Below are 17,854 nucleotides of genomic sequence, written 5' to 3' on the forward strand. Positions count from 1 at the left end.
GCTTTGATTGAATAGTAGTAATCATTACTTACCAACGTGAAAATATATATATATATATATATATATATATATATATATATATATATATATATATATATATATATATATATATATATATACACACACACCCATATATATTCTGTTGTATATAGAACAATTCTATTTGCCTTTGCACTACACAAGCAGTAATTATAAGCACGGTGCCGAGCAAAAACAGTTCAATCTCAGTAGAAGTGACACCGAACACGCACGAGTGGCTAGAACACAAGCACGAGCAGCAGTGAACAGAAGCACAAAATGACGGACATGCGCAACAAAGCGCAGGCGCGGGATATCGGAAGCTCCATACTGCGCAGGCGCGAGATAACGGGGACGCACATAATGAATAGAAGCAGACATTGATGCCGCCCCGGGGCTGAGGAGGAAAAGCATCGCTGTAGCTTAGGAGTGCTCAGCCAGCTGGGAGGAAGGATGTCGGCCAGCGCAGTGTACGTGCTGGACCTGAAGGGGAAGGTGAGCTGGCTGACTGACTGTGCCTGACACTGGCTAGCTAGCTGGGAGTAGGCAGCTGCACCAGCTACCAGTTCTGGCAATGAGGCCCGCAAATTCCACCCACTTTAGCTGCCTGCTGATGCCCTAGCCGTATGGTGAATTGTATGGCAACCTGCGGCTGCCTTATACACTGTCACATCTAGGGGGTTCCAGAAAGGCAGTAATAAAAGGAGGCAGCAACGCAAAAGGTTAAGTTATTGGATTCAATACTTCAGCATTAGAAGTGACATATGGCATGATAGGATAAATGTCTAGTTCCAACCTTACCTAAAGCTCAACTCTTTTACATATTTATTTTTATTTCAATGCATGGTTTAATAAACCAGTGCTTTATCTCTTATAGTAAGGGAGTGGTTATGCTGAAAATGAAATAGGTCAGAAAACTTCTGTATAGCTATGTAATTGCTTCTAATAACAAGATAGTGATAAGTTCAGTAAGTCCTATGTGTATGTGCTGAATAAACAGCAGAAATGTTAGTGTAGTTCAATATTTTTCAAAGTTTATGAAACTAAGCAGACCTCTTCAGGCCTTAAAGGAATACTTAAGTAAAAAAAAAAAATGACATTTACTCACCTGGGGCATCCCTCAGCACCCCGAAGCTGGATGGTGCCCTCGCAGCCCCGCTCCGATCGTCCTGTCCCCGCCGGCGGCTACTTCCGGTTCGGCGACAGCCGCCGACAGCAGCATAGAGAGTGATAGCAGCGGCTGGGAACGCGGAAAATCAGCCGCGTTCCCAGCCTGTCGGCGGCTGTCGCCGAACCGGAAGTAGCCGCCGGCGGGGACAGGATGATCGGAGCGGGGCTGCGAGGGCACCATCCAGCTTCGGGGTGCTGAGGGATGCCCCAGGTGAGTAAATGTCATTTTTTTTTTTTGACTTAAGTATTCCTTTAAACCTAAGATAACAAATTGGCGCTCTAGCAGTGTTGCCAACCTCGGAAATACATTTTTACTGACAAAGCACAAAACATTTACTGACAGAACTTTTGTGTTTTTTTTACTGACATCTAATATTGAAATTAAATGAATGATATCACATATGTGCCCTTTACGTGCAATACACCGGCAACCACATGGGGTGCGAATGAGGAAGAAGAGTGCAGTGGCGGACACCAGACAGGTGAAGTAATAATGCATGGCATCTGGTGGGGGGGACATTGATACATTTACATTTTGGGGGATGCGACCAGGGGTTTATGTCACATTTGTTCTCGATTATCGCAGCCCTTACCGCTGCACACCTTATTAAGCATGCCAACCTGAGATTTTCCAGCATATCCGAATGATACATTTGATCAATACATGCAACTGATTTCGGCCCTAAATTGGTTTGATTGTCAACTAGGCATGCTCTTGATGGCACCGATTTTTATAATCTCAATAATGATTGTCTAATCTGATGGTTGATCGGCCGCTAAGTCTACAGATGTATGGCCACCTTTAGCTAGAGCAGTGTACATTCCAGAGTGATATGTGAACTAATAAGCGGTAAGTGCTGTGATCTTCTAAGAAAGAGAGAGGGTTTGTTTACTGACTCCACATTTTTTTCATGGACTTTACTGACAGCCCAGATTTGTTGACTTTGGTGACTTTCACTGACTGTCAGTAAATTTACTGATGGTTGGCAACACTGCGCTCTAGGGAAGCTCCATATAGCATTATTAATACAGATACACTTCCTTGTCTCAAGTTTATTTTCTACTTCAGGTTCACTCAAAGCTTGTTTATAAAAAAAAAAAAAAAAAAAATCTGTGAAAAATGGACAAAACGGTGTTAGTGGGCTCAGGTCCTAATAGTTCTTAGTTTCATGCAAAATGTATGCAGCTTTAAACCCGCCACAGCTCTGTTCTTTTTCCAGGTCCCACTGGCAGCCTCTGAAGTATTTCCAACCCCAATGGGTTGCTGTTTTCTGTGCATACATGTGCCCATGTCATTGGGAACATACTGCACAGAAGATGCCAACCCATTGGGGACAACTATATGTCAGAAACTGCCAGCAGGAACTTGGAAAAGACCAGAGTTCCAACAAACTAGCATACATTGACAAAATAGCAGACATTTAAATTGATATTCTCCTTTTTAGTAGAATCTGTGTCCCCTTGCCCGCTCGCTGGGCTGCGGGCTCGGTCTTTGCTTTGCTCGGACAACTTTTTATTCTAACTCTATGTCCACTTGGATTGTGGATATTGCACACCAGGACCCAGGCTGCTAACTCGGGTTGCCAGCTAAGCGCTGCTGATGGGCATTATGTGGTTCTACTTACCCTGGGCTTCCTCCACCCCCTTGCAGCTGATATTCCCCCCCCCCCCCACCGCAGCTCTGCTCCCAGCCGCTGGCCCGGGGTCCCTGCCGGTGCAGAGCCATTACTGTGTGAGCGCTGCTGGCAATCACTTGCATGTGGGCTGGAGTGTTCTGGGAGGCGCAGGGGCGCACCAGAGCTGCGGCAAGGGACCCAGAAGACTTCTAGTAGTTGGTTTACCACAAGAGTCCTTCTAAAGGGGGAAAAAATAAGTTTCACTTACCTGGGGCTTCTACCAGCCCCCTGCAGCTGCCCTGGTTTCACACCATCCTGGAACCATTTTCTGGTCCCCGGCAGTGGCTAAGTTTAGGTTTGGCCCTGGCTGCGTCTCCTCGCTCTCATCGCCATCTGGCTCATGCGGGGTAAGTGAAATCTCATACTGCGCAGGGCGGCAACGTGAGCGAGGTAAGTGAAATACCCCCCTCCCTGTGGTAGCTAAGGTTCCCTTAAAGAGACTCTGAAGCGAGAATAAATCTCGCTTCAGAGCGCCTAGTTAGCAGGGGCATGTGTGCCCCTGCTAAACCGCCGCTATCGCGCCGCTAAATGGGGGTCCCTTCACCCCCAAACCCACCCCCGCAAACGTTACTCGTAGAATTGGTCGTTCCTGGAGGCAGGGCTAACGGCTGCAGTCCTGCCTCCAGTCGTGTCTATCAGCGGCGCATCGCCGCCTCTCCCCCGCCCCTCTCAGTGAAGGAAGACTGAGAGGGGTGGGGGAGAGGCGGAGATACGCGCTGACAGACGCGCGTGGGGCAGGGCTGTGGCGATTAGCCCTGCCCCAACCAGGAAGAGATTCCCCCGCTGCACCGAGGGGATTTGGGGGTGAAGGGACCCCCGTTAAGCCGAGGGATAGCGGCGTTTTAGCAGGGGCACACATGCCCCTGCTATCTATTAGGTCTGAAGCGAGATTTATTCTCGCTTCAGACTCTCTTTTAAAAGGAGGTGTTTATGTAGAGAGATAATAAGAAGATACAGTGGCCCATATGCAATTTGTTTTCTTCTGAGATTTCTCCTAGGTGATATTTTCACACGGCCCACATGCAATTCCTTTTTTCTCCTAGAAGATAATTTTTCATCTTCTATTTAGCACTTTGCAATTAAAAAGTACTGTATTTTTCAGACTATAAGATGCTTCGGACTGTAAGACGCACCCAGATTTAGAGGTCAAAAATCAGGAAAAAAAATTATGCTAAACCTAGTGTGTCTATGGTGCAGGGGCATCTTGTAGACCTTTTCCAACACTAGCTGTCTTTATCTAAGCCACACTTCCCAGCTACACTACATTAACCCCTGCTGACCCTGACCCCCAGATAAACTTATTGCACTACACTTACCCCCTACTGACTCCGCAACTACACTACACTCAACCCTGCTGACCTCCCAGATACTCTAACTACTGTACCCTACAACTGCAGTATACACTCACCTAAAAGATTACGAACCCCATTAATAGTGTTTGACCCCCTTTCGCCTTCAGAACTACCTTAAAGAGAACCTGTACTGAGTAAAAATATTTAAAATAAACACATGAGGTAACTTCAAATGAACATTAGTTACCTTGCCATCAGTTCCTCTCAGAAGCTCACCATTTTCTTCTTACAGTGATCCCTTCCAGTTCTGACAATATTTTGTCAGATCTGAAATATATCAGTTGCTGTCAGTAAAATATCAGTTGCTGTCATTTATAGCTGAGATGAAAACTGATGTACCAGGTAATGTCCATGTTTCCCTATGGCTCAAGTAGGCGATGTTACAGTTTAACTGTGTGCTGACCAGAAAGCTGTTATGGGTAATGGCCATTTTCAAAATGGAGGACGGAAAATTCCCTTGATCACAGTGAACAAACAGGATGCAGGACAGGAGAAAGACACTGAGGAGTAGACTACATGGAAGGTAAGTATGACTTGTGTATGCTTATTTTGACTTTTAATTTTCAGTTCAGGTTTTCTTTAATTCTACGTGGCATTGATTCAACAAGGTGCTAAAAGCATTCTTTAGAAATGTTGGCCCATATTGATAGAATAGCATCTTGCAGTTGATGGAGATTTGTCTGATGCACATCCAGGGCACGAAGTTCCTGTTCCATCACATCCCAAAAATGCTCTATTGGGTTGAGATCTGATGATTGTGGGGGCAATTTTAGTACAGTGAACTCATTGTCATGTTCAAGAAACCAATTTGAAATTATTCAAGCTTTGTGACCTGGTGCATTATCCTGCTGGAAGTAGCCATCAGAGGATGGGTACATGATCATGAAGGGATCGACATGGTCAGAAACAATGCTCAGGTAGCCTGTGGCATTTAAACGATGCCCAACTGGCACTAAGGGGACTAAAGTGTGCCAAGAAAACATCCCCCACACCATTGCACCACCAGCCTGCACAGTCCACTGCAAAATCCAGCTCTAAATCCAATCGAGAATCTGTGGCAAGATCTGAAAACTGCTGTTCACCAACGCTGTCCATCTAATCTGAGCTGGAGCGGTTTTGCAAAGAATGGGCAAAGATGTCAGTCTTTAGATGTGCAAAGCTGGTAGAGACATACCCTAAAAGACTGGCAGCTGTAATTGCAGTAAAAGGTGGTTCTACAAACGATTGACTCGGGGCTGAATAATTATGCACACCCCACTTTGCAGTTATTTATTTATTTTATTTTTTTTAAATGTTTGGAATCTTGTATGATTTTCGCTCCACTTCTCACATGTACACCACTTTGTATTGGTCTTTCACGTGGTATTCCAATGAAATTGAATCATGTTTGTGGCAGTAATATGACAAAATGTGGAAAACTTCAAGGGGGACGAATACTTTTGCAAACCACTGTAATATATCACTGACCATCTCCAATAGTCTCCCTAAAAAAAAATTAAAAAAACTTTGCTCTATATAACTGATTGTAAAGGGACAATCTGATTTTGAAATAGGTGAGTAAAGTGGCGGCATGTGCTGTTTTCTTTAACACATCAGGGTTACAAGCAAACATAAAAACATACAGGTTTTCATCTCCACGTCAGACTTCAAGACATTTTCTTCTTGTCTTTTTCTTATGTGTACTGAGAGAGACTTTGGCCTTTGTTGTAAAATGTGCCTTTCATTATAGCAAATCTGAAGTGAGAAATTGACTTCAGGATTCATGCATACCTATGTAAAAGGAAGGTACTGCATGCCGGATCAATGGTTGAAGTTACTTGTCCTCCTACGTCTTTGGCAACCCTTGGGCAGCCTTTGAAAGTACTGCAGACCTAGAGTTGTGCGTGCGCAGTACGGATGTGCTCATTTTCGGAACTATTTGAAGACATAAGTGCTTCCGAAGGCTGCCTGAGAAGTGCAAAAGAGCTATTTGAACTAGCAGGTAAACTACCGTCAACTGAGTCTGGCATGGTAATGGTGGAACAGATAGAGGACCTGCAAGGTTCTCTGTGGTATCCAGAGGCATTCCTTTTTTGGGGTATGTATGAAACCTGAAGTGACTTTCCTCACTAAAGCTGCTTCCATTGCCTACCTGTTATCACTTCAACTTGTGTGACTTGTATGGAATAGATTAGTGGGCATGGTTAGTTTGTGTGTGGAGAGGAGGTCTCAGAATTTAATAGTCTGTTTTCAAGCTGCATACATTTACAAAAAAGGTGCATAAATATTGGCATTAGCTCAGACCTATTAGCGTTTGCGCCAGTACTAAAGATCATATAGGAGATGCAAAGTGCTGGAGGCAAGTGGAAAGTTGGGTGAAATCATGGCAAGGGACAGGAGTAGGCATGGCTAACCCTCTGAACCAAGACATCCAACCTGACACAAACACTCCCCTAGTGAGAACAGTACTGGTCACTGTACTGCACATTGTATAGCTTTACTCCAGGTAGCTTTACACTAAAGTGTACCCAAGAGACATTGCTGCCTGAAAGAGTTTCCATAATTTCTAGGAATGGAACTGACTGCGTCTGTCTTGTCGGAAATATAATAAATGTCACTGATAAGCGAATTCTATCCATAAGTTTTCCTGGAAAACTACAACTGAGCGCAGGGGTCAGATATAAAAAGGTAAATAGTTCATGTATTTTACGTCTCGGACACTTAATAGGCTGCTACTGATTAGAGACCGTAAAACATTCAACATACTTTGTAAATGTTTTAAAAGGTCCGAGCAAAAAAAAAAAAATCGACTTACCTGGGGCTTCTGGCAGCCGATATGTCCCTCACCGTAGCTCCACTTCCAGCCAGTGGTCCATTGCAGATGCTGACCTTGCCTGGTGTGTATCTTCTACGCACGGCCGTGCCGCTCGTGATCGCGCTCACATGGTCTAGAGCGTTCTGCGCCTCAGCCAAAATGCTTGTGCAGTAGATGCCAGTCAGTATCTGCAACGAAGGGGACCTCGGGCCATCGGCTGGAAGCGGAGCTGCGGACAAGGAACATATTGGCTGCAAGGGGCTGGAGGAAGCCCCGGGTAATTATATCTTCCTGGGTTTTTTGTTTTTTTTTTGGGGGGGGGGGGGTGATTCCGCATCTGTACTTTAAATTTTAAGGGATAATGAGTCATTTTTAGGAGTAGGAGGATAAATATAATGGTTTAGCTCATCAGTTTTTCACCTTCATTTTAAGTAACATTTGTGCATACTCTGGCTCGATTTGTGTAATGGTACATTGTTTAAAAATCAGAAGCTATTCTATGTGACAAATATGCAGTTTTATGGGTTTAGGATTTGTATTGTTGGCCAGTTAAGGTGCCCATACATGTACTGATTTTGCAGACCGATCAAACATCCTATTCGATAATTTTATTGAAACAGATAGATAAAAATTGGAGCTGCAATATGTCTGCATTGTCGAATGATTTATTGATTATGGGCAGACATTGCTGTAAAGCTCTCTGTTGAAAGTGCTCAATCGTATGCGCGGTAATGGCATTTGACAATGTGATGGGCCCCTGGCCGATGTGCCCCCCCCCCCAAGTGTAAATGTTAACTATGTCCGCCATGGTGCCTATGCACTGGAAAAACTCACTTGTCTCACTGCCGCGACTCTCGGCCTCATCCACCCTCACCCACATGTGGCAACAAGCACATGAGTGATGTCACACACACCACCTGGTAGCACTTGGGGTTGACAGTGGAGGAGGCAGCAGGAAAGGTGAGCGTTTACACTGCACAGATTATGTGCAGGAAGGGAAGGGTAATGTTAGGTAGCAGGAGGGTTAGTGTTAGCAATAGGTAAAGGGAGGGTTGGTGTGAGGTAGATTCACAATCGCAGAACTCTGAAGCTTTGGACCAATCAGAATGCAGTCAACCCAGAAGTATTCAGCCAATTGGAGAATGCAAAAAATTACCCCCCCCCCCCCAAAAAAAAAAATAAATAAAAACTAATTGGGAAAACAGAAATCGAAAATCCACTGAAAAGGCACTCTGCATTGGCGGAGATTGGAGTTTTCACGTAATCTGCATTTTTGAGCCTCCCCCTTATGATAGCTGCATAGTAGAACTTGAATACGAACTGCAGAGTATGAAGATATTTCCTCAGTTAATCACGCAAAGCCATAAAAACTCTGTATTAAAAAGGATTTCCTGATAATCTAGTTTCACAGCTCCCTCCCCAGGGCTTTACGCCTCTTTATGGATTAACACATTTTCAGGCTTTGGAGGTGTGGGCCCAGACTCACAATGGTGCGTTCAGTTTATCCTGTGTGGATACCCTGTGCCCCTCGTTACATTACACTAAAAATGTCTGTACAATGCTTTAGACCAGCATTTACATAACACAGGCTTTTTTTGTGTAGTCCACTGTAGAAGTTTAATAAGTGGCAAACATTTTAGATGTTAGGACGCTTTTTGTCTACATATTCTCTCAGGATGGTGGATGAAATGCCAATTCCATGTTGATGCAGATTTTATGCGAATTTTATGCATACTTATGCATTTGACTTCCACTTGCAAGCTGCATAAGCTTACATTTGCATAAAATTAGCATCTCATTAACCAACTGTTTCTTTGTGGGATTTTTTTTTTTTTGACCAACACCACTTTTTGTGTGTGGTTTTTTTGTTTTTTGTTTTTTTTCTCCCCATTGGTCAGCTTGTAATTATTGTTAAGATAAGTATTGTTGTCTAGAATTACAATAGAAACATTAAGAGTTACACCTGCTACCTCATTTTATTGCAGGTCCTCATCTGTCGCAATTACCGTGGAGATGTGGATATGTCTGAAGTTGAACACTTTATGCCAATTTTAATGGAAAAGGAGGAGGAAGGAACACTGTCTCCAATACTTGCTCATGGAGGAGTTCGGTTTATGTGGATTAAACACAATAATTTATATTGTATCCTTTTTCTTGTTCTTTAAGGACATGAATACTTACATTACTTGACTGTACCCCAAGTGAATTAAAGCACCATTCGTGACAGGATAAGTTCATACATTGCTACTATTAATGTGTTTTTTTTTGTTTGGTTTTTTTTTTGTCTGCTTTAGAAATGTACCCTCCCCTCCATGAGCACCTGTAAACACAGGTTTAACTTTTTTCCTCACACATTTCAAAATTAACCACTTCAACCTTCAGTGTTTCAACTTTTGCATCCGAGCAACTTTCACCTCCCATTCATTCGCCAATAACTTTATCACTAATTATCACACTGCAATTCTCTATATCTTGTTTTTTCCACCACAATTTAGGCTTTCTTTGTGTGGTACATTTTGCTAAGAATTGTTTAATTTTATTAAATCCATTTTAACTGGAATATAAAGAAAGAAATGGAAAAGATTTATTTCTCAGTTTTCGGCCATTATAGCTTTAAAATAATACATGCTACCATAATTAAAACCTATATTTTATTTGCATATTTGTCCTGGTTATTACACCATTTAAATTATGTCCCTATCACAATGTATGGCATCAATATTTTATTTGGTGCATTTTTTTCAGTTTTGCGTCCATCACTATTTACAAGCTTATAATTTTAAAAAATGTTTGCAATATACCACCTTCACATGCATATTAAAAAGTTTAGACCCTTAGATAACTTTTTTTTTTTTTTTTGATAATTTTATTTGGGTCATTTTTGGTGTGGGAGGTAAACCGTTAATTTTAAATGTAATAATGTGGGTTTATTTTATTAAAAAATGTATGTAGATGTAGTTTTACTATTTGGCCACTAGATGGGCACAGTGAGATTTTTTTTTTGCCCTGCTTGCTTCCAGGAAGCATATAGAGGACGGGAAACTTTTTTTTTTTTCTATATCAGAAAGACCGCGGTCTCTGATTAGAAGCCATGGGTTTTTCTACCGGGGACTTAGATCAATGAATGGGAACAACGTTCCCATTCATTGATCTTGGGGCTAACGGAGGGTGGCGAGAGCACGCCCTGCGCAGTGGCAGCAGGAGGGAAGGCTATCTGGACAGATATATCCGTCCAGATAGACCAAAGTGGTTAACACACGCTGTGTGTTCACTGACTCTTAAAGTGAACCTGTAGACAGGAAAACCTGCATCAGAAAAGTACCCTCAATATTAAGTAGCTAGAGGTGCCCCCAAGTATTAGGTAGCTAGAGGAACCTCCGTATTAAGTAGCTAGAGGTAGTCAGTGGAATGCTGAGACCAGGGTGAGTAACCTCTCATTTACACTCTCATCAGCACTCTGCTTACATAAGGATGGAAAGAGGCACTCGGGAGTGAGCTGCCGTTCCATCTTCAGCCGTCTGTAAGCACATACCTACAGTGCCTTATGGTAAATCTGGCCTTGCCTGCACATCTTCCTGTGTTAGGTAATTCATGCTGAATAAGGCCTAGGACCCACTACAAAGTGCAGTGTGCTGCCGTAATAGCTAGCGATTTGTGGTAGTGTTTTGTAAGCGATTTTGGAAACAGTTTCCCTGCTCCTATACAATAAATTAGAATGAAAACGCTCCCAAAATGCTGCATGTTTTGTGATTGCAATATCCCTAATCGCAATCGCTTCAATGGGATCTGCTCCACCCACTTACATTGGCAAAGTGTTTTGGGAAATTGTTAGCGACTGAAAGCAATCCTAAAATGCTGTCAAAAAGTCTAGGGGGTCCCAGTCCTTAGGTAGACTGGGAATAACCCAGAGCTGTATTATAAGACAATATTTTGATAAAGACAGAAGTAAAGTGTGCATTAAGAATCTGGATTAAAGCTTGATCTTCAACAATAGTTTCCTCGCTGTTCTTTTAGAAGTCCTGTACTGTCTGCCACCTTTCTTTTATTTAAATATTTGCAGAACTTTTTAATTTTGCCCTGTATCACTAGCAACTTGTTTTTCAGCTTCCAGTTTTGCAAGTTGAATTACCTTTTTTTTTACTGTTTGTTAGATTCTTTATATTAAAGTTGAACTGATACCCCAAAAAAAGCGTTTCACTTACCTGGGGCTTCTGCCAGCCCCTTTGCAGCTTTCCTGTCCTGCACCGGTCCTCCACGATCCTCTGTTCTCCCGGCGCCAGCTAGTTTTACCGTCATGCGCCCCGAGCCACATGTATCTATCTTTGTGTTCCTGCCCGCAATAGTGTCCTGCTATTAGCGCAGGATGCTATTGCGAGCGGAAACTCGAACAAAGATACGCATTGCTCGGGGTGTGCAGGCGCAGTTGACGGTAATAAAACTAGCTAGCGGCAGGGTAACGGAGGATCATGGAGGACCGATGCGGGACAAGAAGGCTGCAAAGGGGCTGGCAAAAGCCCCAGGTAAGTGAAACACTTTTTTTTCCCCCCTATTAAGTATTCAGTTCCGCTTTATATGCGGATGTAGTCATCATTACTATATGGTGAATTTGAAATTACAAAATCACGAAGAGTATCTCCCCTGGTTGGCTTGGTTACCATTTGAGGCAAGTAATTGCCTTGTAGTGTTAAAGAGAACCTGAACTGAAAATAAAGTCAAAATAACCATAGACAGGTCATACTTACCTCCTGTGTAGAAAAGATGGGGGGGAAAGGCTGCGCATCCCTAAACACATGTTGCCATTGAATGGTTAATCGCACAGGCATACACCACCTCTGTCAGACTGAAAAATGCATGCCCTGCATCCAAGACAAGTGCTAACATTTATTAAGCTAGGAGGAACTTTAGCTTCCAATATGGTTTGCATGCAAAGTATATTATACTAGACACTTGCGCCACGGTGAGGCAAACCTCCGGGCAAGTGACTTAACCTAAATTTAAAACCTTTGGAGCAGCTAAGAAAAACAAAAAATGTGCAACTTACAGTTGAACAGAGAAGAGAACACCAGTGCATACCACTAAGGCTGCATCTGAAATGGCCACCAGCTCAGTGTGCAGCACCTAAATAGATTTTCTGCACACTTCACATTCAATTCAGATGCAAATCATATGCAAATCTGCTACTACTTATTATGCAAGCAGGAAACTCAGGAGGAGGGGCTGGGAGCAGCTAACCTGATAGTTGCATAGTTACAAAGTTAAGAAAATGTGGGGGCGAAGGCTGCCCATCCCTAAACACATGTTGCAATTGTGTAGTCTACTCATCAATCTTTTCCCTCTCTTGCATCCTGTTTGCCCACTGTGATCAATGGAATTCTCCGTCCTCCATTTTAAAAATGGCCATTACCCCATAACAGCTTCCTGGTCAGCACACAGTTAGGCCTGGTGCACACCAGAGGAGTTTTTCTGAGCGTTTTTGAGTTTTTAAATCTGCTAATGTTAGCCTATGTGTCTGTGCACACTGGAGCAATGAGGTTTTGTAAACAAAACCCCATAGCATTACATTGGGAAGAGCTTTTGAAACCTCTAAAAGCTCTTCCCAATGTAATGCTATGGGTTTTTTTTTTTTAACGAAACCTCATTGCTCCAGTGTGCACAGACACATAGGATAACATTAGCAGATTTAAAAACTCAAAACGCTCAGAAAAACTCCTCTGGTGTGCACCAGGCCTTAAACTGTAATATCACCCACTTGAGCCACAGGGAAACATGGTCATTACCTTGCACATTCAGTTATAACTGACAGCTGCTGATATATAACTGACAGCAACTGGTATATTTCAGTTCTGACAAAATATTGTCAGAACTGGAAGGGATCACTGTAAGAAGAAAATGGTGAGCATCTTAGAGGAACTGATTAGGTTAGTATGTAATATTCATTTGCAGCTACTTCATGTGTTTTATTTTAAATTGTATTCGCTTCAGGTTCCCTTAAGGAAAATCTGTGACTTTTACTAGAGCAAGTAGCTTTTAATATCCCAGTTAATGTCTGGATAATTAAAATTGCCCATAACTTTGACCCCACTTTTTGCTTGCAACAATTTCAGTCTGCTGCAGTAATTGTATTTCCTTCTACAATTCTTTCTTACTCCTACAAAATCATAGTCTTTATCGCTTATCAGCAACTCAAGTTCATCCATTTTATTTGTAAAGCTTCTTCATTGGATAGCTGTAATTTTTATGTTTTACTACCACATTTTACTTTTCCATGAACGCTTGATGGAACAGTTGAAATGTTGTGCTATGTTATCTTATCTGTTATCTGTGTTCGGTTATCTGTCTGGGGAAACGTTGATTTAAAAAGTTCCACTTTAGGGAAATTAAAAATATTCTGGGATAAACAGTAAATCTTCACTCTTGCTAACATGTAGTCCGCTTGTAAATAAGACTTCCTGGTGCCAGAGTCCATTCTCACGACTTTTGGAGAATCGGTGTATTTGTATGGACATGCTGCCACTCCAGATTTCATCAGTAGTTGTGAAAATATTCCACATTTGGTACTAACAAAAGAAATTGAAAACGAGAAGTCCTCTTTTTACTGGTCGAGATGCAAGTAAGTGTGTGTGTGTGTGTGTCCTTAGGAAACAAAATTACTAATAGACCTCTACCAGTAGTAGGAAATGTAACTCTACTGTTACCTCTATCATTTTTACCTTAACAGTGCTCTAGTGGTTGCAACCTCTAAAAAGAATGCCTGTGTGTCGCTGGTGTTCTCCTTCCTTTACAAGGTTGTCCAGGTGTGTATGTTCACAAGCAAATTATTGTTCAGTTTATATGGTAAATGTTTAACCACAGCAACAGGGGCAAACTGAACACACTGAGCGTCCTTATGGAAGTGCAGCAGGCCAGACTTTCAAAATATGACATGGCTGCTGGCACACACATTGAGTGAAACTTCCACACTCCCATGTACAGTATTTGTTTGTACCCATACAATGTAATAGACTGAGGTGGAAATGTGTGTCCTGCTTAATTCTGGTGCAGTAGTGAGATTAGGAGCGGCACACCTTTCCATAAATCAAATGGGTGCTGAGTCCTGGATGCAAAGCCGACATCCAATCAAATTCGTAAAGTCCAGAAGTGAACTCGCACACCAGCTTCTCAGTGGAGCAAGAAAGTGTCTTTTATTGATCCATCACATGTCAAACACCGAGCATGACAATTGTTTCGGGGCCACTGCGGCTCCCCTTCATCAGATAAGTGCAGACAAACATTGCAATATACTGTGCACACCAATATATACCAGTGATACAGGCCCTGCCCATCAAAACATGTAACGCCCACTTGTTGTATAGTAAACCTGAAGCAAATAGTAGATCATATAACCTATATGCAAAACAAGCACCCCCAAGCATTGTGGATGTACTGTAAAATGGGTCTCAAAGCAACCTTTGCTAAATGCATGGATAGGGAAAAATGATATGTCTTATGCTGTCACTCGCCACAAGATTTTAGATTCATTGGTCAGCGGCGTCTCCATAGGACAGTCACCACCGCCAGCAGCCATTAAGGGAGTTCCTCCGGTAGTGGGGCGAACTATGCTAACGCCCATTTCCGGCAAGTGGTGGTGGTGTTGTAATTTTCAGATACATGGAAAAGCAGCTATCTACAAATGCTGCCTGTGTGTGTTGGGTCTGAGCAGAAGCGATGACGTTTTGTCATGGATTAAATCTGCAAATATGGGCTGCTGTCACTCAGATCAGATAAATTAACTGTAGTAGACAACTGCATTACAGATGTTATAACCAGGTCCTCTACATCCTCATTGTTCATGTGTATGCCTGTCATGTCTGTCTATGAGAAGGTCCATGGTATTTACTAGAACTTGCCAGCCTAGTCGACCATTTTTTAATTTTTGAAGGATAACAGATGTTCTCAAAAGATCTCCAGCCCAAGAGAACCTTAGTCAGGGCCGTAAAACTGCTATATACACACATCTCTGGTACATAACCACATTTATTCAAATATTCAAAAATTTATATTTTTCTGGCGTGTTGTTTCAGGTGTTTTCTGAATACTTCAAAGAATTAGAAGAAGAGAGTATCCGGGATAACTTTGTCATAATATATGAGTTATTAGATGAGTTGATGGATTTTGGCTATCCTCAGACCACAGACAGCAAAATATTACAAGAGTAAGTATGAAGTATAAGTCATTAGCAGCTACATGTCTTTTCAATTTTCCATTTCAAAGTCCAAGAAATTTGGTTAGTATTATAACCTTCTGGCATTTTGCCATTGAAGCAGCCAAGAAAAGGTCTAAGTTATTTAGCTCTTGAATTGGTAACCTCTACTTGGAATTCACATTTTAGGTATACTAACTTTTTTTTTTTTTTTTGTCCTGATATTCAGCTTACTGTATGTTAATATCTGTCCTCTTCTGTATATTATCAGCACAGGCAGCATGTACGAAGGCCATTTTTAAGTATTTTTTCGGTGGCTTTCCAAGAAAAATGTTACACTGAAGATAGACAGATCTGCACCTTCAGTCTGCAATGGTAGGCTGGTAATCGCCTGCAGTCAGCATACCATCTGTAGACCAGCTCATAGATTGTGCATAGTAATTTCTGTCTGTTGTGTCAACCAATATAATAATGGTTGTGTGGCAGTGCAGGTTTGATTTGAGTTTGTCATGGTTACACAACACTTGCCCAGTCCTTAGCCAGAAAGAATTCATCCTGATTGGGAACAGTTATTCGCTTACGATAATTGTTCAGCCAACCAAAATACTTTGTCAATGGGTACCTGTAGAGAGAACAAATGGGATTAACAGGTGAAATTCCATGTATGATGGGGCTTGCTTTACCAATGATTTGTAATTCTCTTCAGTTAGTCCTGTGCTTCCTAAGCAATACAGCACAACCAGCATAAGCGGCACTCTGCTGGGGGGGGGGGTTGTAGCTGGCCAACACAGCCTGGGCAGATTAAATAGTAATTGTGTATTTTATTTATTCAGATATATAACTCAAGAAGGACACAAACTAGAAACTGGAGCACCTCGTCCCCCTGCCACAGTCACCAATGCTGTGTCCTGGAGGTCAGAAGGGATTAAGTATAGAAAGAATGAAGTTTTTCTGGATGTCATCGAGTCTGTTAACCTCCTTGTAAGTGACCGTTCAATTTTATTCTGGCTGCTACGAGTATAAAGTGCATTACAGTAACATACTAGTAGTTCTGCATTTATAGTTGTGTCCTGAATGTCTAATTTGCTTGTCAGTGTAATCATTATGTGCAATAAACAATCAGAATAGAGATTCATTTTGATTGCAAGGGATTCACTGGATTCAAGCTTTTTCTGGATCAGCAACGTAATCTGGATCAGCAAAGTAATAGAAGGAAAACGCACGCATGTATGTACGTGTTGTGCTCATGAGTTTGTATGATTTCTTAACCATTTCTCATAGAATACGAATGATAAAACAAAAATGTTTCTTTGACTCATGGTTCGTGGTTGGCTGAAGCCATTTATTGTTAAACCACTGTTTTTTTTTTTTTTTTTGTGTGTTTTTTATACTCTTTAAATCTACCCAAATTACCTTGATCAGAAGTTTACATACCCTGGTGATTTGGCCTGAAAACATGCACACAATTTGACACAAACTGGTTTTAATGGCTATTAAAGGTAACCTTCTTCACCTGTGATCTGTTTGCTTGTAATTAGTGGGCGTGTATAAAAGGTCATTGAGTTTCTGAACTCCTGACGGACCCTCTCATCTGTAATCCAGTGCTGCACTGCTTGAAGTCATGGGAAAAATGTCAAAAGATCTGTGGGAAAAGGTAGTTGAACTCTATAAAACAGGAAAGGGATATAAGAAAATATATATGAGAATGCCAATCCGCAGTATTCAGACTTTAGTTAAGTAGAAAATTGTGGGTTCTGCTGAAACCAAAGTGATGAGACTAAAATTTAACTTTTTGGCCACAACCATAAACTCTACATTTGGAGAAGAGTCAATAAGGCCTGTAATGATAGGTATATTATTCCTACTGTGAAACTTGGATTTCTGATGTTTTGGGGATGTGAGCTGCAAAGGTACTTCAGGTAGAATGGATGGCAATATGCATGCAGTAAGTTATCAAAAAATACTGGAAGAAAATTTGCACTTATCAGCCAGGAAGCGGAGTATGGGAAGTATTTGAACACAACACGAATACAAAACACAAGCCAACCGGTCATTGGCTACAGCAACATAACGGGTCATATGCAATTCACTTTTTCACCTGAGTTTTCTCCTAGGAGATAATTTTTTTTATCTTCAAATTAAAATAACTTTCCAGCACTTAAACTAAAAAAGCACCAAAAATTAAATGAAAACGTACTATCAAAATTAATTGGAGCATTTTCTTGCTTTCTGTTAGCTTAAAATGCATTTTATTAACACATTTAAAAATATCACCCAGGAGAAAACTTAGGAGAAAAAGTGAATTGCATATGGGCCAAAGTGAGGGATCTCGAGTGGCTATCTTAATATTATTAAGCCACTTTGAGGTCTTCCCAAACATTCAGTTCATGTTAAACAGCCCAAGAATTAAGGGAACTGGAGCCTTTTTGCCAAGAAAAATGGGCAGCTTTAGGCTGTAGACACACTACGCTTTTTGAGTGTTTTTCTGACCAACACTTTCTGAGCATTTTTAAAAACTCTATTGACTTGCATTTAAAATCGCTGTAAAATAGATCCTGCAGTTATAAATGATAGTGGAAAAGGACCCTAAAGCTTTCAGCTTCCTGAGAAAAATCTGACTATGTTTAGTCAAACTGGAAGGAATTGTTACAAAATGGTTAGTTTC

At 41.6% G+C, this 17,854-nt stretch overlaps 1 protein-coding gene across 1 annotated transcript in view; it reads left to right on the top strand.

The window, feature by feature from the left end:
* Positions 1-362: 362 nt before the first annotated feature.
* The window catches only part of AP1M1 (adaptor related protein complex 1 subunit mu 1), a 48,842-nt gene continuing 31,350 nt past the window's right edge, over positions 363-17,854 (top strand). The window contains exons 1-5 of the mRNA XM_068233937.1: positions 363-513; positions 8,996-9,152; positions 13,737-13,804; positions 15,071-15,201; positions 16,023-16,170. Of these exons, the coding sequence (XP_068090038.1) occupies positions 472-513; positions 8,996-9,152; positions 13,737-13,804; positions 15,071-15,201; positions 16,023-16,170 (546 nt within the window). The 5' untranslated portion in view covers positions 363-471. The remainder of the gene's footprint in view (positions 514-8,995; positions 9,153-13,736; positions 13,805-15,070; positions 15,202-16,022; positions 16,171-17,854) is intronic.

This window comes from Hyperolius riggenbachi, chromosome 1 (genome assembly GCF_040937935.1).
Source record: "Hyperolius riggenbachi isolate aHypRig1 chromosome 1, aHypRig1.pri, whole genome shotgun sequence".
Lineage (NCBI taxonomy): Eukaryota > Metazoa > Chordata > Amphibia > Anura > Hyperoliidae > Hyperolius > Hyperolius riggenbachi.